General features: G+C 43.6%; 1 protein-coding gene across 1 annotated transcript in view; it reads left to right on the top strand.

Annotated features, from left to right (window-relative positions):
- The window catches only part of FRAS1 (Fraser extracellular matrix complex subunit 1), a 174,618-nt gene that overhangs the window by 110,761 nt on the left and 35,987 nt on the right, over positions 1–27,870 (top strand). The window contains exons 23-37 of the mRNA XM_050896422.1: positions 376–522; positions 2,030–2,170; positions 2,399–2,539; positions 3,172–3,315; positions 3,938–4,208; positions 5,413–5,497; positions 8,466–8,792; positions 13,643–13,796; positions 17,623–17,801; positions 20,681–20,797; positions 24,476–24,590; positions 25,084–25,221; positions 26,046–26,078; positions 26,822–26,953; positions 27,676–27,801. Coding sequence (XP_050752379.1) covers positions 376–522; positions 2,030–2,170; positions 2,399–2,539; positions 3,172–3,315; positions 3,938–4,208; positions 5,413–5,497; positions 8,466–8,792; positions 13,643–13,796; positions 17,623–17,801; positions 20,681–20,797; positions 24,476–24,590; positions 25,084–25,221; positions 26,046–26,078; positions 26,822–26,953; positions 27,676–27,801 — 2,250 coding nt within the window. The remainder of the gene's footprint in view (positions 1–375; positions 523–2,029; positions 2,171–2,398; positions 2,540–3,171; positions 3,316–3,937; positions 4,209–5,412; positions 5,498–8,465; positions 8,793–13,642; positions 13,797–17,622; positions 17,802–20,680; positions 20,798–24,475; positions 24,591–25,083; positions 25,222–26,045; positions 26,079–26,821; positions 26,954–27,675; positions 27,802–27,870) is intronic.

Genomic DNA, 27,870 nt, shown 5'->3' with positions numbered 1-27,870 from the left:
TCTCCTAATTTATGCATTACAAGTTAAGTCTGGAATCATATGAAATGTAGTTTGTTTAAAGAGAATAAGAAAAAGAGAGACAGGGAAAGCTTTTATTTGGGGATTTGAATTCAAGGTCAGTGTCCCTGACCTGTCCAGAGGAGAGTAAGAAGCAGTGTGAGGAGACATAACAGTCTATTCCAAATGGAAGGAGGCTTTTTACATTTTGGAGGCTGTGAAAAGGAACTTAAGAAGCAAAACCACTTTACAAGTGTCCCTCAAAGAGGACAAGAGGAGTAGCGAGGCTACAGAATAATACTGGTTTTACTTGTACAGTTGACTGGTGCATCAGTAATTACAGTTATTTTCTTTGTCTTTGTCTTTGTCTTTCCACAGCTTGCAACAGCCAGTGCCTGAGCTGTGAATCAGCTGCCGGCTGTACGTCTTGCAGAGATCCAGCTAAGGTCCTGTTGTTTGGAGAATGCCAGTACGAGAGCTGTGCTCAGCAGTATTATCTGGATTTTTCCAGCAAGACTTGCAGAGGTGAAAAATACATTGCTGATTTAAAGAAAAAAGAAAAAAAATTGCAAATGCCTTGGCTAAGAATCCATTACGTTGCAGTATGATCTGTGCAGGTGGCGTGCTTGAAAAAGTGTGTATGAGGCAGGGAGTTGCTCAGTGACAGACCACTTGCAAGGCTTTTACGGTTTTTTTATCCTTTTCGGCAGTCTGCTGTCACATACTTCAGCCTTTCAGTGAAACAAGATTATTGCAAATCCTTCTCTTGTAAATGATTTAGTAAGTGAGCCAGCAAACTTTTCAAGGGTCAGGTCCAGCAATTCATTTAGTCATGGGTCAGCTGAATAACGAGTAAGCTTACCGGGCTAAATCTTTTTTAGAGTGCTTATAGGGCCTTGTATACTTACCTTCTTCTCTGTGTCTTATTAAATACTGCATCACTGGATGACTGCAGAAACAACAGTTTGGAGTGATTTAAAAGACACATGACTTGAAAGATTTCCAGAACTCCCAAGAAGAGTGTTCCATAATGGAAATAAGTGAGGATAACGTGGCTTTATTGCAGCTGACACCACTAAGACCAGGATATAACACAAATGACTCGTTGTTCAGTGTTCATTTCTAGCTGGCTCTCTCAGTACCTGAAGCTAGCTTAACTGAGTAATGTCTGTCCCTTTAACATTGTCGTTCTTCAGAGAGGTGATGTTGTCTGGTGTTTAGGGTGTTGAAATGAGGCAGGACTCTGGTCCTGGCTTTGTCTTGGATATGCTGCATGGACTGGAGTAGTTCAGCTCACCTCAGTGAGTCCTTGGTTCCCCCTGCTCTTGCTCTTGCCCATTTGTCTGTCTCGTCAGCCAAGAGTGTCTGTCATTAATTGCTGATATGGACCCTCTAAGTGCCACCAAGAAACAAACAGTAGTGTTGGCAGCCTGAGTAGTCCTCGGGCACATGTGCATGGTTGGGACTCTGCTGAAGACTGGGGGGGAGATAGTACAAGGGCATGTGAAGGCAGATCTGATCCCAGCTGGATCCAGTGAGTTTCTGGCCGGTGGACTTTCCAGAGGGACATTTGGACTGTGAAGGACGATTTCATTTTCTTTTGGTCAGAGTCATTTTGAAAACATGAGACTGATGAAGCAGGGTGGAGAATTGCTAATGAGCAACAAACTCAGTGTTGGCAGAAAAGCAGCATTGCTACTTATGGGATAAAGTCAGGCTTTATGGGCAACAAAACTGTGCCAGTGTTAGCAGGTCTGAATGCTGAACAAGAGCCAAGCCTGCTCAAATTTGACATAGTTAGAACACACTAAGTCCAAGAAGGGAAATAAAAAACCACATATCCTGAGTTGTAATAAGTCACACAGTACAAATCATGCTTTCTGGTTTTTTTAGTCTCTCTCTAACAGTTTTTTTTGTGCTCTTTGCTCCTAGGGTTTATATTCCCACAGCTTGTAGACCCCAAGTGCTAAGCACTTGTATAGGGTGAGCACCGCAGAAAGGGCTGCCCTGCATTGACTTTTTTTTCTTCCAGAGTGTGACTGGAGCTGTAATGCTTGTAAAGGTCCCCAGAGGATCGACTGCCTGCAGTGTATGGAGGGCTACGTTCTCCATGAAGGAGCTTGTGTGGAACAGTGCCCTGCAGCTTTCTACAAGGAATCAGACACATGCCAGAGTGAGTTCTTCTTCAGCATTACTTCTAATCACTGCTGCCAACATGTTTCCCTGCTCGTCTCCAATTTGTGCACGTCTTGCATTCAGAAGGCACGCTCTAGCTTCACATCTCTCGCTGCCCTCCAGCACGCACACGCAGTAGAGCTGTGGTTCCTGCGGGGTGTTACAGCACAGTGCAGGAAGCCGTTGAAAGCGGTGTTGAGCTGAACTCTTTACGTATGATTTTCAGGGTGTGATCAACACTGCCTTCAGTGTTGTCAACCAGATGAGTGCAGCCTTTGCGAAGCCCCTTTTTTCCTCTTGGACGTTCATTGCGTTCGCAAATGTGGGAAGCGATATTATGCAGACCAGGCACAGCGAAAGTGCACAGGTAAGCAAAGTGAGAGTGATGTGGTGGAGAGGGACCAGGGTTGTAGTCTATGTTCTATACACCGCTTTTTCCCTGCAAGGCTGGGGTGAAGAGGAAGTGCTTAGATGCTGTGTTAAACTTGCTGTTGAGGTGATGCAGTCGCCTGAGAATTAGATAACAGGTTGTATCTGCATTTAGACCTGCCCAATTCAGGAGGAATGAGATTGTAGATGGCTGCTGGTGTGTGTCTATGCATGTACACACTGTATATAAAAAAACAGGTATTAAAATCACGTTTTTAGAAAGGTTTCAGTTGTATTTGTGGGCTAACAAGCTGCGTAGGACTTGAAGGTGTATTTGGAGTATTTTTTTCATACTGGTATAACAGTTACTTAAAAACATGTTTCTCCTGTTTGGAAGATCATCTCAGGTTCTCTGTAGTCAATGGGAAACAGTGGTCAAATGAGGAAGGAACTTCTTAAAAACTCTTTTATCTCAACTCTTTGCCCATTCTTTTTGATTATTTTTGTCAGGTAGGTAAGAGAGAAGTAGCAGTGGTGTTTCTGTTCTGACCCCTGGGGACAGCTCTGTGCACCAGTGGCTGCATTGTTTTTGCAGTGTCTCAATGGGGTTGTGCTTTCCATCCGATTCAGCTTGTCCTCCTGGATGCTTGGAGTGTGACAGTGACAGCCTGTGCCACCTCTGTGACAGCACCACGTTTCTGAAGAATAAGATTTGTGCTTCTACCTGTGGCCAGGGTTTCTACGGCAACACGTGGACCAGAGAGTGTGAAGAAGGTGGGTGTCTCTCATGATAAAGCAACCGAGCTGGCAGGCTTCCGGCAGATTTTAAGGCCAGGAGTAGTGTTCATTCAGTGGCATTTTTGGAATTCAGTTTTGTGCAGTTTCGTGTTGACTGTTAAAAGTTGGTAGCTATTTTTCTCCAACTTTTTTGTTTCATAAAATGTGCACGTACGTGGTTTTCTAAGTGAAGTTACCTAGTTAGGTATGGAGGCACGTCTTTCTAATCGCAGCATCATTTATCATCAATGTAAAACAAATGAAAAAATATCTTGGGGGAAATCCCTTACTAAATCAACTGTAGTCCTTACTTATCTTTTCTTTGTTCTAAATGAAGATTTACTAGTCCGTCTGCAGGGCAGGCCAGTGTATGGTGGCTTTGAGTTTTGTGATGGGGAACTCAAGATGGGAAGTGACTTGCCCAAGCCTCTCAAAATCATAGTGGATTGGGATGGATTGCAATTCTTCTTGAGACAGTGGTTGTCCACCTAGGTCAGTAACGAACAGGGCATTATAAGGGTCTGGTCTGTTAGCCAAAAGATGGTAGTGACAGGCAGGGTGCTAACACACCCCATGGCTGTAATTCATTCAGTAACACTTTTCCCTTCTTCCTTTTTAGCCAGCAAGCATCCCTCGAGCTTCCACGTGAACAGTACCCTCACAGTAGGAATTGGCGGGGTAAAGCCCCTAGACCTCTCCTTACTGGGTGCGCGTGATCTGGATGGTGACACAGGACAGCTCTTGTTCCATATCGACAGCGCTCCCTCCAACGGCAGGCTAGTGATGGTGGTGAACGGGAAAGAGGTGCAGCTGAGCAAAGGCGACCACTTCAGCCACAAGGATGTGAAGGAGAAGAGAGTCCGCTTTGTGCACAGCGAAGAGAAATCCAGGTGACTGTTGAAACTATTTTCAGAGCTCTTGCGTTGAAAAAAATTGACGTATCTTGAGAACGGGTATTTCCTTGTTCCTTGGAAACGTTCTTACAGTGAAGCACACTTCTCACTGCTGTTAAATAACCAATGTACTTATGCTGTACCATAGTATAAATGATGGTGCAAAACTTCTCTGGTTTTGGTATAAGAGGTCACTGTGATCTAGCTACCAAACCTGTTGTGCTTTGGGGGTGCAGGAGCCTGTCTCATCTTTCGGATACTCTCCTGCGCATTTAAAACTGGCATGTTAGTCTGGTTCTTACAACAATTTCTTGATACTGTCAGGAAGATGCTCAAATGATGTCACCACTGTGCTCTGCAGCATAATCTGCATTCAGCCATTACTTCTTTGCCTGCAGTATGAGCTCTGTTAGTGTCCTGGGATAATTAGTGGTGATTAGTAGCTGGCAATGCTCACACTGCAAGCATGTTGCAAGGAAGCAGATTTTTCCTGCTACCAGGCAATAAGCCAGTCATCCTGCCAAATTTCACACTTGATTTACATCACCATAAAGCCCTGGGACTAGACTGGTGCCAGTGGAATTGTTCTAAATTTCTGCCTGTATATATTAGGGTGTTTGAGCCCTTGTTTTCAATAAGACTTTCAGGGTGTCCTTCCGATGCCAAGGGTTAGCTCATGTTCACTAGACTTAAGGCATGTGTTTCTGTATCGTGGGGGGTTTTTTGTCTGCCTGGTAGTCTCAGTGAAATGTCAGGATCTTGTCTTGAGAAACATAGCTGCTTTATGTTCAAGGTTATTGGGTGGCATTATTGAAAAGTAAATAGGAAGCAAAAATGCTGAAAAGTGGGAGCTTCTGTTCCGAAGCCAGATAAGTGACGTTTTTCCTTAGTAGCGAATAGCTGACATTTAGAATCGGTACTTTATCTTGGAGATGCCATTCTATGTGGGTAACAATAGTTAAAGGGAAATGAGGGTATATTATTACATAGTTAAAGGTATTTTATTACGTGTTGTGACTGTTGTGAATCTTCGGAAAAAAATACTATAAAAACATAATTGAAAAAAACTTGAGCTAAAGCTTCTGTCACTAAGCTAGTCATTTTTACTGAATATATAATATTTTTATCATTATTGAGTCCTGCAAGAGCACTTCATTAATTTATATTATCCTGTATTTTGGCTTGTTGGGGACTTGTTTAGGAAAGGACAGTTTTCCTTGAGGGTCAGCGATCAACAGTTCTTCTCCAATCCTGAGGTGATCAACATTCAAGCATTTTCAACACAGGTAATGTAACAAAGCTTGGAAACAACCACAAGTTTTGTACCATTTGGAGCCCTGGTTTCTTGCAGTGATAACAAAGGAGCTGGGCAGAACTTGAGCTGGAGTTCAGGTCAGGTAAATTAGACTCAACTCTCACTTAGTTGAGAGGCAGCCAGGAGTCACATGGAAGAACTGGACTTGGGGTAAGTGACTTGAAGAAGCTGGCCCATGTAATTTTGCTTGTACGGGGAAATGTAGCTGTGCAATCATAGGGCAATTATCAGTGAGGGCTAAGGAGTCCCTACTGTTTAAATTATTCTTTGGATCCACGGATGGTCTAGTTCAGTCGCTTACTGCAGGGCAATTGAATGATGATTGATCCCTATGGTGGGGATGCTTTGACAGTCAAGAGCATTTACTTAAATGCTCTGATCTAGGACAGCTGGGAATTACATCAGCATGAGCTGTTTAAAGTGTGTCTTTTAAACTGCTCACCACTTCTAGGCAAGTTGATGGTACTGCCAAGTGTCCATGTCTCTCACATTATTGTTATTTAAAGTCTGTAGCACGATATCGTGGAGGGGCCTCACCCAAGAGACGGTATACAGGCAGTACATTTGTGACTCCGTTTCAGGGGTGGGCTTTCTAAAAGGCAAGGTATGAAGAGGTGTGTGAGATACACATTAAGGGAGAGGGCACAGCATTACAGAGAGGAGGAGTTGTTCAAGCCCAGCCTAGTTGCGTGTGCCAAGCTCAGCCTATCAGCAGGTCATATCATCACATCCCTCCGGATAGGCTTTGATTCCCACTCAAGCTACGGGTGTTCCTCTGATGCTGCAGTGGATCTGCTGGAGCTGCCCGGCCCAGCTTCCTGCTTGCTGCGGGTCACGCTGGCAGCGAGTTCACCATGGACTCACTTTAACAAGGTCCAGGCTTCCAAGGAGGCTTTGCAGCTTGCACTGAGCTTTTTCCATAGTCGAACTATCCAGTTGAAAGCTCGATCAGATAGCTTTGCTTGAACTGAAGTTGTGGCTACTTGGCATATTCTAGCAGTATAAAGAGACTTTAAAGTGCAAATGAGAGTGTGCTGCTTTTAAAGGCCCATTCACATCCTCAGAGGGGCATTAAATGGCTTGATAAAACTGTAACTGGAAATCTGGCTGTCATCCTGTCTCTTTTAGTGCTGACTCCTTCCTGCCTATAAGCCTGACTCAGAGTCCATCCTCACAACGAGTAATTTAAGAACTGCATTTCTTTTAATCATTGCAGTGGTGGATGTGTTTGTGTCTAAAGGTGCTGGTGCTGTTCTGTGCTTCATGCTGAGTGCAGAAGGAATGTAGCCAGCAGCTCAAAAACACGGTGAGGTGCTGACTTGCTCACTACATACCGTGCTGGGGACCTGTGGGAGGTCTCCAGTTTAATATATTTAGTGTTCCTTATAGGAAACAGCTCCTCCTGAGGTGCATAATTTCTGTGGTTCTCTGACAATCTTGAGACTTTGCACTGCTTGGTTTTTTCCGGATTGGGATCCTAGAGAGGTGGTAGCTTCAGAGTTAGGAATTACAGGGTTTTTTTAATTGCACTTTGTTGCTTTTAATCATTATATTCCATATTAGTCATTCCTTAACTTCTGGAAATTAGAAGTGTTCTAGTTTGTCCTTTAGTGTAAGACAAACTGTGGATTTTGATCCTGTTGTGTGTATATTGATTCTGGCTGGTGCTGAAATCTTTGCTCAGTCTAATCTCTTGTTTACCTCAGTAGGACATTCACCTAAGTAAGAGCTGCAGTCACTGCCCCAGAATACATAAGTGAGGTTTAATAATAGGAATTTTGCCTGCTGATCCTTAATAACCCTGATAAGTTGTACACAGGTGAGATGGCAGCAGCTAGCTCTCTGATGAATGTTCCCAGGGCTTTGACTTTGTCTCTGCGGGATCACCTCCCTCCTGAGGCAAGGTATTACCGATGGCAAATGATGTTTATTGGGATCAATAGAGACTGCAGATTTAAACTTTCTTGATGACAAAGAACTAGAGAACGAATTTAAACCAGCAGAAATGCGGACTCTAGCTGATCTTCATTCTAGGATGAATAAGGCTGTGTGGAGTCTTTGAAAATAAATAAATAATGATGCTGACGACACCCAGTTTTGCTGTCTTTGAGATGGACTTTATCAGTTCGAGACAAGCAAAAGCACATCCTTCAGTGTTAGTTGATTGACTCTTTTCTACTTAGAAGCATTAATTCAAGCTTCTGCCTCTCAGTTTGGCTCACGGCTATTTGTATCCTGTGTAGGTTATTCTCCCTCTCCTGGCATTCTTCCTTGCTTCCTTTTTTTCCCCTCTCTGCAACTCATTTTAAACAGATAACCTGGGCACGCAGGTTGTGTGGGGTCTTATTCTCAAGCATCGGTGCTCTGAAAGATGTCTAAGTTGTCAAAGCTGTAGGTTATACACAGGGAGAGTGTGGTGTGTCTTCATCCCCAACCCACCCTGAACTCATTATTCACATACATAAATCTTCAGCATCTCAGGTGCCTGTGTTCCACTTGGGCCTGCCAACATACCTGTAACATGTAGACCTTCCAAAATAGTTGGGGTCCGTGTTTCCATTTGAATTTCCATGGATGGTAATCAGGCAAAGCTGTGTCCCTTGTCTCTTTCCATGCAGACAGCAATGGGAATACAGGCTCTAGCTGATAACTAAATTGCTTTCTGTATAAATGTCCTAAGTTTTTTTCCTTTCCTAAGCTTGCCGTGGCATGAGAATCTTCTTTTAATGCAACTAAATCAGTCTAAATTGCTAGATATTCTTAAATCTGCCTGCTGGGGGGGAAAGTGCGGTGAGTGATTCTCTGCTGCTTAGAAATAGGAGGTTTCCAGGGATGAAGTGAGCTAATTTCCTTAACCCCCCCATTTTTCATTCCAGACTTCAATCATGATCAAATTGCTAAGGTTTAGCAAACGCCTGAGAGCTGCTTTTGTGTTTCAGGCCCCATATGTGTTCAGAAATGAGGCCCTCCTTGTCCGCAGAGGGGAAATTGGAACTATAACAGAACTGTTGCTTGGTGTGAGAGACAGTGACAATCCTCAGGACGTTGTGCTGATGGTTTTAGAGCCTCCACGTCACGGGTGGCTGATCAAACCTCCTGGGGACTCGGCTTCTGCAGTCCACATATTCCACCTGGATGACCTTGCCGGCGGACTACTGCATTATGCTCACGATGGCTCTGACACCCGGGATGATGCAGCTCTTTTGCAAGTGAACGATGGGTACCACTTCCAGAACATCCTGTTCCACATGAAGATTGCTCCCAAGGTATGTGCTGTGGCATAAACTCTCGCAGGCAAATTAGAAGTCTGGAAAAGTATCGCTGTGTCCCTGAGGTGTCACTAATCCTGCATTACCGACAGGCTGTGGTCAGAGGCAGAAGAAAGTAGTGGATTGATTGAGTTTTGGAGGTCACCTGAATTTTTGGTTTGCAACAGGAATGGTTCGACTCAAATTGTGCAGCTTTGACAATTCAAAGTCCATAGTTATTTGATAAAAAGATTTTCTGGAGTTGCAGGTGAGAGTTTTGCACTGGTAAGGGCAATGAATTAGAGAATGAGTGGATGGCGGGGAGAGAGGGACGATGAGGTAGGCAAACCTCTCACCGGGCTGATGGGAGACACAAAAGGACCGCGCATGAACTAAACAATTTGGCTAATAAGGTGTGTATCACTGGTACTTTGGTGGTGGTGGTGTCTCCCAAGGTCAGGATCGCTGCTCTTCACTCAGCGTTGCTCCACTGAAATCTTTCACTTGATGCATCTTTCCGTTTGGTAACTTCCCCAGGGACAGGGCACAGATACCTAAATTCAGAAATTATTAAGAAGTGTTTTAATTTTTGTTTCTTGCTTTTATTGCAGTTCATAATTAAATAGCGGTTGTTTGTCTCTTCTGTATTTGGACATGAAGTGCCGCTTTGTATTAAATTTTATAGAGATGACAGCAGTAAAATTAGAAACAGTGGTGCTTTTCCATTTGTTTATGAAACAAACCCCAGCCAAACAAGGCATGAAATACGTACGGTATGTGTGGTGGAGCCTTGAAAAAAATGAAGTTGCTGAAGTGCTTGTAAGCATTTCAGTTCTGGTATTGTGGTATTGCAGTAAAACAGAAGGAAAAAAAAGCTGAAAATTTCCTTATCCCTTAGTTAATGTGAAAGAGTAATGAAAAATAGAGCTGTCAGAGAAGTCCACTGTTTGCAGTCTTTTTATGGATGGATCTGAGAATTACACAATCTTTGAGTGCTTCTACTCTGTGAAAAGGAGTTAGGAGGAGATGATATTACCCCTCTTTTGTCCTCTCTTCTGCTGTATTAGATGTCTTTCACAGCAACTTGGGCATGAAAATTTTAGGTAAGGTTTACAAGCACTACATGCTTCTGTGTAGTTAGCACAAGGAGGGACTGATCCCATTTGGACCCTGCAGGTGCTCCTAAAGCTGCGGTAGTAATTAATGATAATTAGTGACATGACTCACCCATCAGTCTGGGAATGAAAAAGGGGTTGCTTTCAAGGCTGGTGCTGAGTTATTAGACTCCTGGAATAAGAGCAGCCCTGCCTGTGGTTTCTTTACCCAGATCACTTCCGTGGCCCTAAGGAGCCTGTGTAAGATCAGAAGGACTAAAAATGCTTGGACACCACTGTGTGTTGTTTGTAACACTTTTTTTTTATTTTTGCTATTGATTAAGCAGGTTCTTGTAAATGCCAGTGAGGGTGAACTGCTGCGTATAGTTTCCTTTATTAGCCGATTTTGTGCTCCCTTGTCTTTCATTATCTTTCCAAGTCAATCTGTGCAGCACTTGGCTACAGAGAAGAATGAAGGTGGTGACAGAGGTGAGAGCAGAGGAGCTTTTAGTATGAGGGTAGAGCTGGCAGATACCCAGCTCCTGCCTCATCCTAATTATCGTCTTTGTGGAGTAGCCTTGGGAGCTGAAATGCATGCAGGGTTTGTTTCTGAAAAGGTGCTGTTGAGACACACACGCAAAGACACTTGGTTTTTTTCCCTTGGTTTACATCCAAAGATTGCTAAAGAGCCAGGTAGGACCCTGGCTGGAGTATGTGGGAGTTCAAAGTGTGGTTTTTTAACCACGTTACTTGTCTGAGTGCACCGAGCTTGTTATAATGTACTGCTGGATGGTTTTAAATAGTAAGTCCTGGTGTGAAAGGACATTTCTAGGATTCCTATTCAATGGGCTCAGACAGTATAGTTCTCAGACATTAATCCATAGGAGCACTGTGGTGAAAGTGAGAAAACATAAACGAAGGACAACATAACCTTCCAAATATTATGAATTAGAGGGTTTTGTTTCTTCACAACACGTGTGCCTTGTTTTCTGCAAGGTGCTTTTTTTTAGTCCCTTTGGTTGCTAACAGCCTGCTTTTCCCTATTTGCCCCCGTCCAAACACTTTGTTTGACCTACTGCAGTCTGAACAGCTGGCCTCTATTTTGAGAGCTCTTGATAATGATTTGCACTGCTGTATATTTTTGTTGACATTCTCGAACAATTACAGCTTCTGTGAAGTTAATTTGAGACCTACTGGTCCTTCATTTTTGGCAGAGCACCACCAGTGGTGCTCCAATGGGAAATAAGGAGCCCATGCCCTAGAAAATATGATCGCAGACTATGTACTGTAAGTCAGAGGAGGTCGGACCTACCCACATGTCATCTGCCCATTGCTAACGGGGTATGGAAGCCTTTCCCTTCTGAGAGGCTAGAAGGAATGCAGAAAAAAGACAAAAGATGTTGATTTTAGGGGTATGTCGGACGTCTAGAGGAGATCCAGCTAAGGGAGGTCTCCAAGATATTTGCAAGGGACTGCATCTTGCCCTACCTGGGAGCAGGTAACTGAAGCAGGGACCAGGGAGCGTGTTAGCCTCCCCGGGCTCTCTGAAAACACGTTTCCTGTGCTGTGAATTCATTCCCACAGTTTGCTAACTGTGTGCTCAGGTATCAGAAAAAAAAAGTGATTCTAGCTGTTTTGCTGAAGACAGGGTGAGCCCTCAGATCAGACAACAGCTTGTCGCTAAATATATTTTTAAAAAGATTACCAAGCAAAGCCAGCTGTCTCACGGATATGTTCTTATTAACAAGCAGGATCACAGCATCAAAGCCAGGTGGAAATGGTATTACAAAATGCCAGACTGGTTTAATGTGGCCAGTGAAGGAACACTCAATCATTTAGTTACCGAAAAGCCGAGGGGTTCCATGTTTATAGCAAAATCACGACCTTGTGTTTAATTAGCATTCACTTAGAAATATTTTCTTTTCAAACAGTGCATTTTGCCTGTCATTCTTTGAAGTGCAGCTGGTCTCTCTTCTATCCTTACACAAAAAATCCAGGGACCTTTCTGATCTTTTTAGTTTGTTTCCTGTTCCAGAGTTATGCTTTGCTAGGCCTCTATGTGTCACGATGTGATCGAATCGATAAGGTCAGAGGAAAGTTATCATATATATTGGCAGGGTTCTCTTGGCTGGCACAGGGTCTGGTTTTCTTCTTCACTGTTCTTTAAAAAAATAAAGCAACCATTGTGCTGGGAAACTCTTGACCTGACACAGACTAAGATCATGTGGCATTTAAAAATTAACACCGTGCAAAATAACTGTAGTACAAATTAAATGGGTGAAAGTTGCTCAGCAGATATGTCAAAATGGAGATTGGAAATCATCCTTTAATGTGATTCTTTTTCACAAGCATCTTTTTAGCTCTCGCTACTCTCTCTGTTGCAGATTCAGAAGAACATAGTCATGAGTCGTTTATCAGTTTTGGGGTGACACATGATTATGTGGAGTAGTAAATGAGGAGGAAGATGATCCCTTATATGGAGCAGTCAGGATTTTGACTGATTATGCAGTTCACCACAGCCAGTTTCAAGGTGAATCTGCAGAAATCAAGAAGAGAAGTCACATTTACAGCAACTGGGCTTATAAGAAAGAACCATGGCATAGAAGAGGTCACACGGGTTTTGGTGGCTTTTCCAACAGAGCATGAGCTAACAAAGTAATTTAGAGCCAAAAAGGGCTAATATAATCCTTGAATGCCAGAGTAGTGTTACAGAAGTATATGAAAATGGTAGTGAAACCATTACTGCATGCAGTCCTGACATCCACATTTCAAGAAGCTTGAATGAATATTGGTTAAATATTCACTTGGAAAAAAAGCCGCAGGAATAATTTGAAGGTTAGAAAACCCACCAAGTAGCAAAAGACTTTGAGGGATGCTCAGGCAAACTTCAGTTTTACAAAAGTGGTTAAGAGATGACTTGACCACGGGTGTAAGGCCCCACATGGAGAGAAGATATTTGATCTACCAGTCTTTCTACAAGTATGTTCTAACTTAGCAAAAAAAGTGATGTGCATTTGGTGCAGTAGTTACTAAGTGAAATTTGTATACCTAATTTCTGAATGTTAAACTGCTTCTGTTCAAGCAAAGGATGGAAAACTGTCATAGTTCATGTTTCTGCCAAAATTCATCATTAGCATTTGCATACCCTTAAGTTCGATTTTCCCCCACCTTGTAGAAAAGCATGAGGTTGGTCTTGAACCTGGGTTTGCTCATGGAGAGGTGATAACAGTTATAGGTGTGTGTAAAGATAGTGGAGGTGCCATAGAGAGATACTTTGAATGGGTAAGAAGCCGTTGTTCTATAAGTATGCTTGAAAGATGTGTATTTTTAGAAATCAAATGAAGAGACGTGAGAGAAAATGTGGATCCAATCAAACTAGTGTAGTAGACTGGACACTTTTTTTTGGTTGTTGACAGTAGTGAATTTTCCACTGTGCCGTGGAGATAAATTCTGTCAAGACATGTCAAAAGTCAAGCAGAGAGAGAACAAGGATGGTGGTAAAAGGCAAAATTATGGAGGAAGACTGAGGTCAAGAAGGTTTAAGGTCAGCGACAGGAACTTAGAAACATTGGAGGACAAGGTCAGTTCTACAGGGTGAGAACTGGGTCCGAGGGATATAGGTGAAGGATGCACAACCATTTCTTGAAGCAGGGTTGAATGCGTAAGAAATTCCAACATACTCTGCTTGATCCTTGTCACTTGAAAATCTGTTTCCATCAGTGCAGCATTGCTGACATTCAGTTCAGCCTTTTTCTGCTGTCCCCCTGCATGCAGAATGACAGAAGCCCTCAGCTGGTGACAAATTCCCTGGTCTGGGTGCCCCAGGGAGGCATGCTACAGATCTCCAAGACAATTCTGCACGCCAAGCTACCCGGTGCCCGTGACTCCGAGATAACCTACACCATCATCAAGGACCAGCCAAGACATGGTAAATATCTTTGGAGTTTTGTTGTCAAAAACCAGCTGTAGGGTGTTGCCTTTCACCCCACAAGCCCCAAGGTGTCCATCCGCTAAATGAAACTGCAAGGTTCTGGCTACTTCTGGGGAAAAGGGTGTTCTTCACAGACCTATGGGAATGTGATTCTTCCGTGGTATTTTGCCCACAACAAATAGCATCTGAGGGAATATTTCCTTATAGTACTATGCTGAATAAGTGCTGCTAACCTCATCTTTTTCCAGTTCAAATGGGCATGCAAAGTAACGAAGCACTGTTGTCCTGCCTAGTAATCTGAACTTCTGCAACTGTGTTTCTCTGGTGGTAGTTAAATTCTGGTGGATTTACAGCCTTGTGAGAGCACAATCTTGCTCGCTGCCAAAAGATAATATCCTACAATAAATGTCTGGTTTAAGAGGAGCATAGAGTAATACCTACCTCTAGAAACTGCTGAGCAAGAGTTTACCATGAAGAAGTGGAGAACTCCCTAAATTCCATGACACTTGATGTAATTTCTACTAATGAAAAGGTTTATTGACTCAAACAGAAATTGGTGACATTTGCATCCGTATATAATTCTTGTCTCCAAATTCCTTTTAAGAGGCTCTGATCTCATCTCTCAGAGTAACAGCTTTCACAAGTAACCACATGCGTAGGACTGCAGCTTATAGAATATCTTCTGGACCCAGGCCAAGGAGGAGTGTGGAAGGTACTGGGATTTGTGGCTGAGATACAAACTGAGAGAAAGTGGATGGAAAAGAGAAGACGTCACATGTGGAGGGAAATGAAATATGGACAGAAAAGAAAAATGTTATTTTCCTGCTCAGCATCACGGTTTTCTTCACTAGAACCATGTCTTTAAATAATATATTTTGCACTTCTATGAAATGATATCATTGCTTTTAATTTGCTGAGCAGGATAAAATTAGAGGATCCCTTTAGCAACATCAGTGCTGGTTTTTTGCCTTTTGCTGTAAGGATAGGCTGGTTTCCGTAACAGCTGCCAGTACCTGATGGAAACATAGATTATGTTATTTTTGCAATTTAGAAGAGAAGCAATTAATTTGTATTTTCCCTTTAGTTTTCTGCAGATGAAGGACTGTCTCCTCATTTTTAATAAGCATTTACATGAAAACAAGAATTTTTCCCTGAGGAGCTGGTCTCCTGCTGCCTAACCCTAACCAAAATTTATAATCCTGTATTTGTATCACCATAATTATCTCTACTGTAATTAACTGCAATAACACAAATGGGTTTGTAGCTGCCGGTGAGGAATAAGCAGTAGAAATCAATGATCTTGAAAATTTTATCTAAAATACTATTTCACAGAAAGGTAGGGGAAAAAAAAAGACAGAGAAACATAGAAAATGGGTCCTGAATCAAGGAGGGCTTATCTGCCTATCTTAGGATTTGACTAATGGAAAAGATACTCATACCTGTAGAAAACATATAATTTGATTTTTAGATAGGAGAGAAAATGACTTTAGAACTAGCTACTGCATTTCTATAGCACAAGTGTGTGGACAAAGAAGGCTTCTTGCCCTTTACTTCAAGACTCTGAAACTAAACAGAAGGGATATAATTAGGGAAGGCAGATCTCTGTCCAGATCCCCTCCTGCAGGGCTTGATTTGGTTCTGTACAATTGGGCACCGGTGAGCGGTTGGTCTTTCTAAGGATGTCTTTGTGCTGGACCTCCTGTTTTGTCCCTAGAAATAGAACCAGTGTCTTCCCTGGCTCTCCTCCCAGCACACAGGATGCCTCAACACAGCTCTGTTACGTGGAAAAAATAGTCACTTCTATGTGAGTAGGTCTTGTTATACCCTAAGCTGCTCCATGTGACACACATTCTTCGAGGATGAAATTTCTAAAGCCAATGAAAAGTGATGCAAGTGTCCACTCTTTTTAAAATTAATGAGACTGTAGTGCCTGAATCCTCTAGACAGCTCTGGAAATTGCAGCTGTATAGTCTCCATATATTTCAATAATATATTTCAATATATTTCAATAAATTGCCTGAGCTTGCACAAGTTGTACATTCATGTGTGTATCAACAGGTGCTTTTCTACTTAAAAAATGTTTCAAATGAAATGGTAATCATAAACTATATAAGTAAACATTACAGAGTTGTTCCTTCTGATTGCGTTAAATATCAATTTATAAAAGACACATAGACATGCATCTTGCTTAAAGCAGCTATACGTTCTAATTGTTTCTTCTCTTCCTGTGGGAGGGATAAACAACTTGCAGGCCCTATCTCCTTTGGGTATGTGATTAGCATCCTTAGAAATCACATGAAAGATTAAGGTGGTGAACTCCCATGAGCAAAAGCATAAGATTGGGAATGTAATTAGGGCACTGGTAAGGGAATATTAGCATGGAGTTTGATGATAAAATGGAAGTGTGATATTTCAGCCTGCTGAATTATTTTTTTATTCCTCTGTTTGAGGGTGGTTTTGGGAAATGAACTGGGAGAGCTTATGATGGATATTTTGCATAACAGAATGATTAATGCTGTGAGGAGAGTTGAAGTGATTTATAATATATGTGCCTTCTGGATTAGTAGCCATGAGGGATACTTTCAAAGGCTAGTAGAAAAGCACAATATACAACTAACAAGTTATTTAAAGAGCAGCTAAATTATATATAGTCAAGAATAGTAAAGATAGGGGAAACGTTTAATATTTTTGCAGATTATATGTTAACTCCAAACCAAGTAAATTACATTGTAAAATAGAAAAAAATGCCATTTATTTCAATACTATAGCTTTTTGTCAGGTTTTAATTTTGTTTATGTGTGTGGTTAGGAAAAATGTTCACATCAGTGAAATTGATGACCAAGGTTTTGATATCCTTCCCTTGGTGGATAGCACTTGGCTCTTTGAGTAATTTTATTGAAGTCTGTTGAACATTAGTAGTGATGTCAAAATCCAGCCGTTACAGGCGTCTGTGAGGACAGCTGATAACCAGTGGGACGTGCCCCCATCCTGCTCTTCTCTGTCATACCTGCAGTGAAGCCAGTGACGTTTCAATCCAGCTGAGAATCTATTTCTAATACAAAAAATCAGAAATAAGCTGGATGTTAGAGATATAAAAGCTACATACTCCTTGGAGTAAGAGCTACAAACCAGGGCATACAGAGTTTCTATACAGCCTATGATACAGAGGTGCTTTACTATATCTGTTCAAGGGCTCTTTTTCCGTTGAAGATTTCTGTTCAGAGAAGTCCGTTGAGTATACTTTTTGGCATAACAAGTCCCCAAAAGAGCTAGAAAAGAGCTGACCTTGAAAAAATTAGTATGCTGTATTCTGATACTTAAGTTGTATCCTTGAGGGGAAGGTGGATAGTCTGCTGCAATGCTTTTTAACCCTGATTGTGTCTCACTTCTCTCTTGTCCCTTCACGGGAGCTCCAGAAAGTGAGGAATGTCCTTTGCGTCTATTTTTCTGCTCAGTTTATCAAACGGGCACGTTTCAAGGTTGAAATGGGCTGGTCAGTGGGCAGAACGACATTGTGGGAGTTTAAAGTTGCGCATCCTGTTCTTTGCTTGACCGTGTATTTCTTCTGTGTACTTGGCATGAGTTACTTGATCTGCCCTTTGCCAAAACAGGAGATAAAATTTCCCTATGTCAGTGGGATGTTGCAAGGTCCATTAGTGGTTTTTAGGAGCTCTACTGCTATTTCTGTTAGTCGCACTAGATGGAAAAAAACTAAGACTGGGTGGACATTTGTCTTGGATGCTCATTAGTTGGTGAAAAGGCATCTATTCCTCCTTGTTTTCTCACAAGTTGTGCCCTGCCTGTTCATCTTCGCTTTTCCCAGGTGAAGTGGTGCTTCTGGTCCCAATGCCAGCAGATGGCCCAGCAGACTCGTGGCAGCTTTTGCCTGATGGAAGAGCATCCTCACCTACAACCTCTTTTACCCAGCAGGACATCAACGAAGGCATTGTGTGGTACAGGCACTCTGGATCTGAAGTAGAGAGTGACTCCTTCCAATTCCAGGTACTCCTCATCATATTCACAGGAGGGTCACACAGCGGTTCTGCTGGCATTTTTCTCTGAGATTGCTCAGTCTGCCGTTCCCTGTGTCTTATGACCCAAAGTTTTAATAGATACACATACATGAATACATGCATGCACACACAAGTATGTGTGTAAATATATATTTGTATTTACATACAGACTTATGTGTATATAGGTGCATGTTGCTTGCCTGTAGATGAATACGCACGTGCTTATGTGTCAAGGTGGATGCAGCCCATCATTGTATTCGTGGGAGACTCTGACTCATGCACAAGAGAGCTTTTGCTGCATGTGGATTGCCAGGTTTTAATCTGTGGCAGTGGAGCTTGCCAGCCAGCCGGCTACCCACAACGCTGAGCCGCATGCAATGGCATTAACCTTCTGGATGTCAAATCACAGGCCATATTGTAGATCTGGAGAAAATTGTCTTTCAAGTAGCATCTTACATTTAAGCTATTAAACTAATAGCTGGCCTGATTTTCTGTAGAACAGTTCCGTCTGAGGGAGTAAAGGGTTTTGTAGAAAAGCAATGACGTTGTCCTAGTGCCTGCTAGCTTGTGTAAGCAGGAAAGCTCTCTGAGATCAAGAGTCCCCAGAGTGAATGGGCAAACAGATCTGCACTTATAACTTCCACAGGATGAAACTGGCAGGCTTGTAACATGCCATCAGCATGACACAGTGTGTCCAGAGACTGATTCTTGCTGTGACAGTGATCCCTTCTCCACAGGCCTTTTGCCTGTGGGGTAGGATTGTCCCTTGGGGACACCCTGCTGATGTGCTTGGGCTTGCTTTTGGGGAAGAAATAGGAACAGGAAATGTTTTTTGCCTGGCCGTCCATAGAAGAGGTAACAGAGCAGGTAACAGACAGGGTAACTCCCACCCGTCTTGGAACCTGCTGCCTCCTTTCCGCCACCCTTCTTGGAGATGAGGCTGGTCCCAGGGGAGAAGGGAAAAGTGGGGAGGTGGGTCCAGATAGCCACGCGTTTGGCTGTCCTTAGAGATCCTCCAGCTGGGTGCCGAATCCGCATGGGGAGACGCTTACAGAGGTCCTCTGGCCCACACTCTCCTAAGGCATCCCTGCGATCCAGACCTCTGTGAAAGGACTTCCCTGTGCAAGGTGTGTTACTGCAGCTCATATCCTGGCCGTTTGGATGCCCCATTTGCAGTTCAGACAGCAGGTTTGACCCCTTGATACTGACTGCATGGCAAACACCTCGCCCTCTCATAAAACCTGTAACATCTACCCCAAATGCAAAGTGTTCTGAGTGCCTTTTTTTAAATTGTTTGTTTTGCAAGCCCCAAAACCAAGCAACCCTCCTACTTTCTGCAGTCCCTAAGCTAATAATTTAATTTTTGCTATAGAATACTTCTTCTTGCACACAGACAAAAAGGTACAAATACTCCCCAGCAGATGTAATACTAAAATAAATCCCACCTCCCCACAGGTTTAACAGCCATAAAATTCCTCAGACAGGTCCTTGCTGTTTGCTTGGAAGGTTTAACGGCCTCCCATAATGCTAAGCCTACGTGAACACTTGCATGCAGTATTTGTTACATCTGGTTTACGAGTCAGAAGCTATTACTGTAGCACCGGAGAGGCAATTAAGGTAATTTCTAAAGTAATTAACATAAGTGATAATGAGGAATTTGTGAGCGTCAATGTTGAACAAGCTAATCTTTAGCTTAATTGCTACATTCCTCTTATAGAGTATGCATTTTGCATGAGTTAAATGTTTGAATTTAGTGTCTTGGAGCGGTAGCAATAATTGTATGGAGAGCCCTATTGAGAAAGGAAGCTGCGATTGCCTGGATCACTTCAGGAAACCATAACACATCTGTCTGAGTCTTGAACCATGGATTAGGGCATCTCAGAAAGGGCCGACACGTTGTTTTCATCAGTATTTTGGCAATTACCGTTCAGATGACAGCAACTCAGAACAGGTCCAGCAAATGGCTAAAATAATTTCATTCATTTCAGCAGAGCATGCATTTTTATGCATTTTCTTGAAGTTAAGCTTGTGCTGAAGTCCGTTCTTGCTCACAAAGTGCTCTATTGAATTCAAGTGCGGACTTCCATCCCTACTGAAAGATAAAGCCGTAATTGAGTCTAACAAAGAAGGGGGCTGTATTTCTTTGGGTGCTTGCCTTATCTCAGGGTTGCCGTGAACATTTTCAGGCTTTTCTCTAGGGGATGGTTTTGGTCCTTTGAATTTTTACAAATGTAATATTATTTGCTTTATATGTCATTACTGCAGGTTTGCTATTATGAGTTAGATACCGTTGACTTAACTTTGGTGTTATAGTGGCGTATGGAAAATTTTTATGGGTCTCTGTGAAACGCAAGCGCAGCCTGTCTTGGAGGATGGTGGGATCACAGGGAGTCGCTGCCGAGGCAGTGCCATTATTAAAAGACCAGTTATTTTCACCTTGTCAGCACAACTGGTGGTCATTTTGAGGGTGGGAGAAAGGTTTAAAAACCCATTATTTTTTCTGTTCCTGTGATGAAAAGTTCCACTAAGCTGTACAGACAGTTGGAGGAAAATTCAGCAAAACTATGGCAGTGACTGAGGGAACCAGGAATGAATAGCAAGTAGGGAATTGACAAACATATCCTTCTAAATGTTAATAAAGAGGTAGACCATTTCTAGATTGTATAGGCAATAATGGAGAAACTGGTTACTATTTAAAGGCCTTAGTTCCCATCAACTACCATTCATGTATGCTTTGGGTTGGTATCTGCTGGAAAGGTGTGTCTTTGCCTTCCCAGCCCGGGAGGAGAGGAGAGGGAAAGTATGAAACTGGTCTAGAAAAGCAGTGGTGTCTGTCAGGTATCCATTCATGTGATCTTTCCTTCCCAGGTGTCCAGTTCTGCCAGTCCACAAACCAGCTTGGAAAGCCACGTGTTCAACGTTGCTGTGCTCCCACAGACACCCAGAGCACCTCAGCTTTCCCTCGGCTCCTCTTTGCACATGGCTGTAAGTGTGAACCAGCACCGCTGACTGGTGGTTTCTGTATTCCCACTCTCCTTGCAGCGGTTCACAGCGACCAGAGCCTCGCATAGAGCAGTAACCACTGAGTGTTGATTCCTGCACTTGCTATTGTCTGTGCTATTGTGCTTGATTCAAAGATTGAACTAAATCTATGGAACAGGGTATATGCACCGGATAGATAGCTGGAGTAGAAATGGAAAAAAAAAAGACAAGTTAGAAGAGTAAATGATGAGGGGGGGAGAAAATACCCATAAAAAGTTGAAAAACTCAGTATTAAAAGTGATGAATGTGTAGACTGGAAAGGAAAGGGGCAGAGAGAAGAAAAAATATATTTAAGACCTTTTTATGGAATTCTTACCCTTTCCTGAGAAGCCATTAGGAATGGCAAGAGTGAAAAACTGTGGTTTAGCGAGACTGCAATGAATAGATCTTGCCAGTAATTCCACTGTAAACTTTATCAGAACTGCAGCCCACCCACATTAGAAAGTTTTCATCCATCATTCTGACATCAGGAACACAGACTATAATGTATGTGGAAAACATTCAGACAACCCCATTATATCTGCATCCGTGGAACTGAATTACCTTTTCTTGCAGCATCCCCTCTGGGAATGACCTTTTTTCTAAGAGTGGTCTCTCTAATGTAGTTATTTCCCTGATTGCGTTAATTGAAAAGATGGCCTCGAAGTTTAAAGTTGGTTTTGTGAGCTCTCAGACTTTGGTGCATGCCTCCTCCATGTGTCCCCATCACATATGTAGGTGAAGTCCAGCTTTCCTCTCTACTTCTCCTGCTGTCTCCTGTTCTTTGATTCTGTAGGGAGGGATCCCGAGTGCACGAGCTAGAGAGGAGCTTCAGGGCCCTGCACCCAGGTCACCTGTTGGGACGCACAGAGAGCCAGGGCCCGAGAGGCGGGGAGTTTGATTTAGACATCACCTTGGCCTCATAGCTTTGTTGTGGTCTGCGGGGCTTTCAGAGGGGCAGCAGAATCATAATCCGCTGAGCAGCAGTCCTGAGCTGAGTGAGACAGGGCAGGCTGTGATGAGAAAGCAGAGATCGGGTCTTGCAAGAAACATGAACGGAGCTGAGACCAACCCTTCAGGCAGGACCTGCCTGCAGGGAGCGGGAAAGCTGGGTCTACAAACTTGAACGTAGCGTGCAGTCATCTTTGGCGTTATTCATTCCTGATGATTTATTTAGAGCGTGTGAGGTGCCAGCAGTATGCTCAGCGTTATCAAACAGAAATCCTGTGCCCTTGGGCGCTCCCTGACAGACAAAAGCACACTGAGAGGCCCGTGCAGTGCAGGAGAGCAGATGTGGCAGACCTCCCAGGGGCAACGGGTCCCTGAGAGGAGCCTTCTAAGGGGAGGCGAAGGACTTCTAAGCCAGCGCAGCCTGCCAGGCATAGGACCAGGAAAGGCCAAAGCAAGCCATGGGAAAGGGATTAGTGAAAAGTCCATGACACAACGGCCTTGTCAGGGTTTAAAATAGTGGTGACCTTTCACGGGCAATAATAAAACATGCTCAGACTGCTACTTGGAGCAATAGCCAGCGATGTATCTTTCTGCTCTTGGCTTTTTGTTGTTGTCATTATTGACAAAATTGATGGGAGAGATGTCTGGCTGAGCCATGCGGTGCTGGATTTTATAGCTAATTACACACCACAAAATTCAATAGTGCCATAAAATACGTTTTACTGAGGGGCGCCTCGCAACCTGCAAGTCCTACCTCTGGGAGAGACAAATAGGCCTTGGAGGCAACTATGAAGCAACCATAACCTTAAATCTTTTCATCATAAAATTGCACTTCCTTGCATCAACGTGATTGAGTTCTGTTCATCCGTTTTCAAACTCCTTCAGAATTAGACTGGCTTCTCGGCTGAAGAGCAAGCACAAAATGTTAAGTCTTCCCATACCTCTAGTCTTGTCTTTGGGTGTCCTACTGAGAAAGGTCAGAGAAAGTTGGGTGACTCTTTGGCGGTAAAAGTGGACGTAACATGTATACGGTTTTTTCTTCAATCAAGTTACCTGTTTCCTCCATACTGGTAAAAGGAGCTTGAGCTTCGCTCTAGCTGAATGCAAACAGATTGGGTTTGTGAAGGAGAGAGGATTTTGTAAGCCTATAGAGGTGCTCCTTCCTTCCCTTCCCAAAGTGGCTGTATGAAAGGGACACCACTGTTAATTTCAAGCCTGCCCTTTTTATACAGAGCCGTATATAGCAGTGCTGATAACACAAATAAACTTTGTAGCTTTTGATTCCAGTTAGGTATGTGACACTTTCACATCAAAGAAGGACTGACAAGGTTTTATTTACTGCTTCACAAGTCATTCATAGGCTGTGGTTTCTCCTCTGATGTGTTTGGGTGAAAAACACTGGAGAGAGACGAACTGGGGGTTCGATGGCATTTGTGGTGTACTGAGCTGTTGTCAGGAAACCTCGCCTTGCCAGTGTCCAGGCCAACATCCAGTCTGTGACCCAAGGCCAGCAGAATGGGACAGAGGTTTGACAGGGTGGCCTTACAGATGTGTAACCAGCACAATTCAGTGGGCTGCACTTGATGTGGCCGGTGGAAACCTGTAATTTGTTCCTGAACCTGATCGTTTCATGTTCCAAAGCAGATGAATTAGCTGCTTGTATCCTTAAGTTAGCTTGTTCTCTGCATATTTTGTTCGTGATTATGAAATGAGCTGGATGCTTTTCATACCCAGCTGAACTATTTAATTCAGTGACTTCTTGTAGCTGTTAATTCCGCAGGATTAAGGTTCATGAACACGTGCAAGTTAACTGCCCTTGTGCACTTAAGTCTGTTCATGCGGCACCATAATTCCTGTAACACGCTGCCTGCCTTTGGCTAATGATAATCTTGTAATGGAAGGATCAGAACATTTTTAGACAGATTTAAAACAAAAGAGAAAGCTTTGGTTCCTTTGTGTTCCAATGGAAATGGCTGAGTCATTTTCAGGATTTCTTTTAAAAGCAAATCCAGTCCAGCCACATCAGACTATACCAGAAAACTACGCAGGCAATGAATTATATCTTCATCCAGGGAGTTTTTGATCGAATTAGATTTTCCTTTATCTCTTCGTAGTTGCTGTAGGTCAGAAAAGAAACTCCTCCACCTGTGAGCGTGGAGGTTGTGCATCTGCAGGGAACAGAGTGCACTAAAAACACTGCCACTTTCCTGGACGTCCTGAAAGTGGGGATAAGCTCATAGTTTTATGAAGGAGGAGGTGTTTGTCTTTTTTTTGTAGGTTTATAAGCCCCTTCTGATTCTCCAGAAGGGACTTAACAGAGGTGGACCTGTATAGAGCTCTCTTCTGTTGAGCATGATAGTACCCAGCTTCTGCGTTACACACTTGGTTTGGTTTACAGATGAGCTGAAAGTGAGTTTAGGTGGCCTGTAAGACTAGCAAATTTTACTCATCAAGCTTTACTGTCCTCTGTAATCTCCTCCCAAATAGTCCCTATTCTGTACAAGTTTGAGAGACTTGGTAAAGGTTCAGCCCATCCGTCCGTTGTCAGTTGTAGGTCTAAGAACTAGGCCTTTAAATTCAAAGACTCTCTTATATGTAACTGTAGCAAAGCAAATTCTCTTTCAATGCATTTTTGGGTGAATCTTCCCATGTCTCTGGCCTTGATGCTCATGGTCTGATATGTTTATTGAGGTGCTGGAGGACCGTGTGACAGTGATTGAGCCCCATCACCTCTCCTTTGTAGACCCGGAGATTCCCAGTGAGAAAATCCTGTTCAACGTGACTGTCCCTCTCCTTCCTGGCCAAGGCAAGTGTACCTATTCAGAACATGGCAGCTTGCTGCTGAATTAATTGCCATGCTTTCTGAGCACATCTAATTATTCCCTCAGAGTATCATTCTGTGGAGGCATCTGTTAATCTGTTTGGCCTCCTTCATTAGCTTTCAAACACCTTGTTTCTTAACCCGATTTCTTTGGCTTGTTTAGGAGTAAGCCGCAGAGCTCAGACAGTTTTCTCATTATTGTCTGGAATATATTGAATGTTGTACCCCATGGCTTTCTGCTTTCCACCTCTCTAGTGAGAGGTATTTGAAGAAATGACTGAGTGAGGAATCTCTGTTTAATATCCTATGTCCCAAGAATCCATCCTTGATACAGTTACAGCCATCTGACTCATTGAGGAACCACTGAAGATGTAAAAAGAAGTACCTGGGGAGAGAAAAAGAAGCTGTGGCCTTTGGTATCATGTTTTAAAAATAAAATGGATTCCTCCTGTTAATACTGAGCTCTCTGCCTCCATAGGTATCGTGGAGCATAGAGACAGGCCTCTCTCCCCAGTCAGGTATTTCACCCAAGCAGATATAAACCATGGCAAGATTGCTTATCGTCCGCCGACTGCAGCTCCTCACTTGAGAGAGATCATTGCGTTCTCCTTTGCGGGTAAGGAACTGAATGTTCTTTGTAGTGCCGTGTCAGACTGGTAGAGGTAGCTGGACTGCTGGTCTTCCTCCAGTCCTGGAATGACTTCATGGTTATGTCCATACTCGCGAGGGCATGAGGCTTGAACGATACAAAGGAAGTAGGAATCTGCCTTGGAGGAGTATACCAAGAGTTTACCCGTTTCTTGTGACTTCAACAAGATTTTCCCCTGTGGTTTTGGTAGAGCAACATTCAGTGAATTGTGGGGATATGGCAGCATTCACTGCAGCATTTAGCATTGCCAGCGCTAGTACTGGATGCTGTGCTGGGCAAACTGCTGATCTGCTGTGTGGTTAGGAACTGTTGCCCCTCGCACGCTTGAGATCTTTGATGCACTGGGGGTTTAGTCCTTGAGATTGAGACTAGAATTGATGAGTATGAACTGAATGAATTTAGCCAGGATATTAGAAGATTTCTACCATCAGAGGAGTAACAATCTGGAGCAGGAGGTAGAGGGGCAAAAATAGGACAAACTTCAAACGTGTTTGACCAGTTGATGCATAGGATTGTGTGATGAAGTGACAGTACATGGTAGATGCAGTTCTGTGCATCACCATGTCCTCCACTGACATCAAGAGGAGTTTCACAGTCTGGAGGAGGGGGTAGCATGTTATCTCTCACTACCTGAAGTGAAGGCAAGGAAAGAGTGCTTTCCTTGGTGAGGAAAGACTCCAGTCTGGTTGAATGTCAGCACTTGCTTTCTCCAAAAGTTGTTCCAAGTCCACATCAGTATGTGCTTTCCTGTCCTGACCACAATTACTCTGTGCTTGTGTTTGTCCCGTCAGGTCTCCCAGAGTCAGTGAACTTCCGATTCACAGGTATGTGAACCATTTGCTCTTTTCTGGCCAAAGCAGTTTTTATCCTTGTGCCCTTCATGTTACCTGTTACTCCTTGGCCTTTCTTCTGCTGCAAGCACACCTATGGGCACTCAGTAGGAATTTCTGGAAATGCACGTGCCGGGGGAATATTGATTCATCTGTGTCCCAAGAGTGTTTTATAGAAGCTAATCTGCAGCTCGGTAGAGACATCTTTTTCCAGTAGTTGCCTGGAATCGGTTCTAAAAGCCTAATTCATTCCTGTTTTCCCCCAATGTGAACAAGGACATCAGAGTTTTACGCTGGGGTTTTTTTTTTTTAATATAGCGTGGAAACATTTCCGCAGTGAAATTGCTGCTGATAAGCTGCTTGCTTGTTTAACACATCTTTCCCTTTCCATGTGCTTTCTAGCACAGGTATGCAAAGTGATCCACCAGCACGGAGAAGCCCATGTTCTGACTTATGAGCGCACCTGATAGATGTATGGAAGATAGTAGGTACACATGCACACACACAGACTTTTAGAAGTTACGTTTGTCTTGCGAGGAGCTGAGTTAGGGGCAAAGATAAATACTCTTGGCAGGTGTGAATTGTGTGTGTATGTCCACAGACAGATGTGTAGATAGACAAGGTGGGAGACAAGTCAGCGACTTGGGATGGTGATTTTGTACAGAAAGCTGCATTTTCCCAGATGAGTCCCTGAAAACACATCCCTACACTCAGGTGTGGTTTTTGTCTGTGTCTAGTGTCTGATGGAGAACACACAACCCCGGAGATGGTGTTTGTCATCCATTTGCTCTCTGCGGAGCAGCAGCCTCCAGTCTTCCAGATCACAGCTCCGTTCCTGGAGGTCAGCCAGGGGGGCAAAGCCACCATTGGTGAGTAGGGTGGAAGGGATGGGGTGCAGAGCTCAGCCTGAGGCACGGTGTTTATGGCCAGGAGGCCCCACGGATGGAGCAGGGGAGAGTTTTGGTCTCGCTCACCTCTGTCCATTTAGCTAAGGAGCTGTGGTTGTGCAGGTGTAGCGGCAACCACTGAGAAAACTGTGCAGTGGTGCCTCAGAAAAGTGCCTGGGGATATGGCAGTACTCCTCCAGCGCAGGGCAGGCCCGTTCGTTGGCTGAGGCAGGGGAGAGCAGGATCAGGGACCCGCTGGTCCTCTACTTTTTCCCTCTTCTGCTGCTCTGCAATTGCTGAACTACTGGTTAGTGGTGTGATCTGGTACACTGCGTTGTTTAGGATAAGCCACTTTCTGCTTGCGTCAGGAGGTTCTCTGGGGTCTTTGGAGATACCCCGCAGCTATATGAACATGTGCACATCTCTCTCATAAGCTGAGGGTTTGCATAGCTGTCATTTGTGAGCCATACTAGCAATAAGTCCTCTGATACAACCTCTGATCTGAGCACCATCAGGGGACTAATTATTTCCATGAAACCAGCAAGCTCTTGGGCTAGGGCAGCTCCAGAATTATTTTACTTTTCACATACTGACTGAATTACAGTTTTTGGACTCCGTTCACAAGAGCACGTCACAAAACCTAAGGGATGTTCCCAGTGTAGTGTCTGAGGATGCTGAAGCCGTGCTCTCTTTCCCCGGCACAGGGATCCAGTTAGCTGTGAGCGACACGGATACAGCTCCCGAGGGTCTTTTCTTTGAGCTGGTGAAACCTCCCCATCATGGCATTGTGCTCAAGTACAGCGCAGGCGTGCAGGAGCGCATGAGAGCAGGTGAGTTGAGCAGAAGTCTTCCTCAGCGCAGGAGAAGGGTCAGCGTGTGCCTGTCCACGTAGCTGGTTT

Source organism: Gymnogyps californianus, chromosome 4 (genome assembly GCF_018139145.2).
Source record: "Gymnogyps californianus isolate 813 chromosome 4, ASM1813914v2, whole genome shotgun sequence".
NCBI classification, from domain to species: domain Eukaryota; kingdom Metazoa; phylum Chordata; class Aves; order Accipitriformes; family Cathartidae; genus Gymnogyps; species Gymnogyps californianus.
The sequence above is the reverse complement of the archived record's forward strand: the minus strand, read 5'-3'. Positions and strand labels throughout refer to the sequence as shown.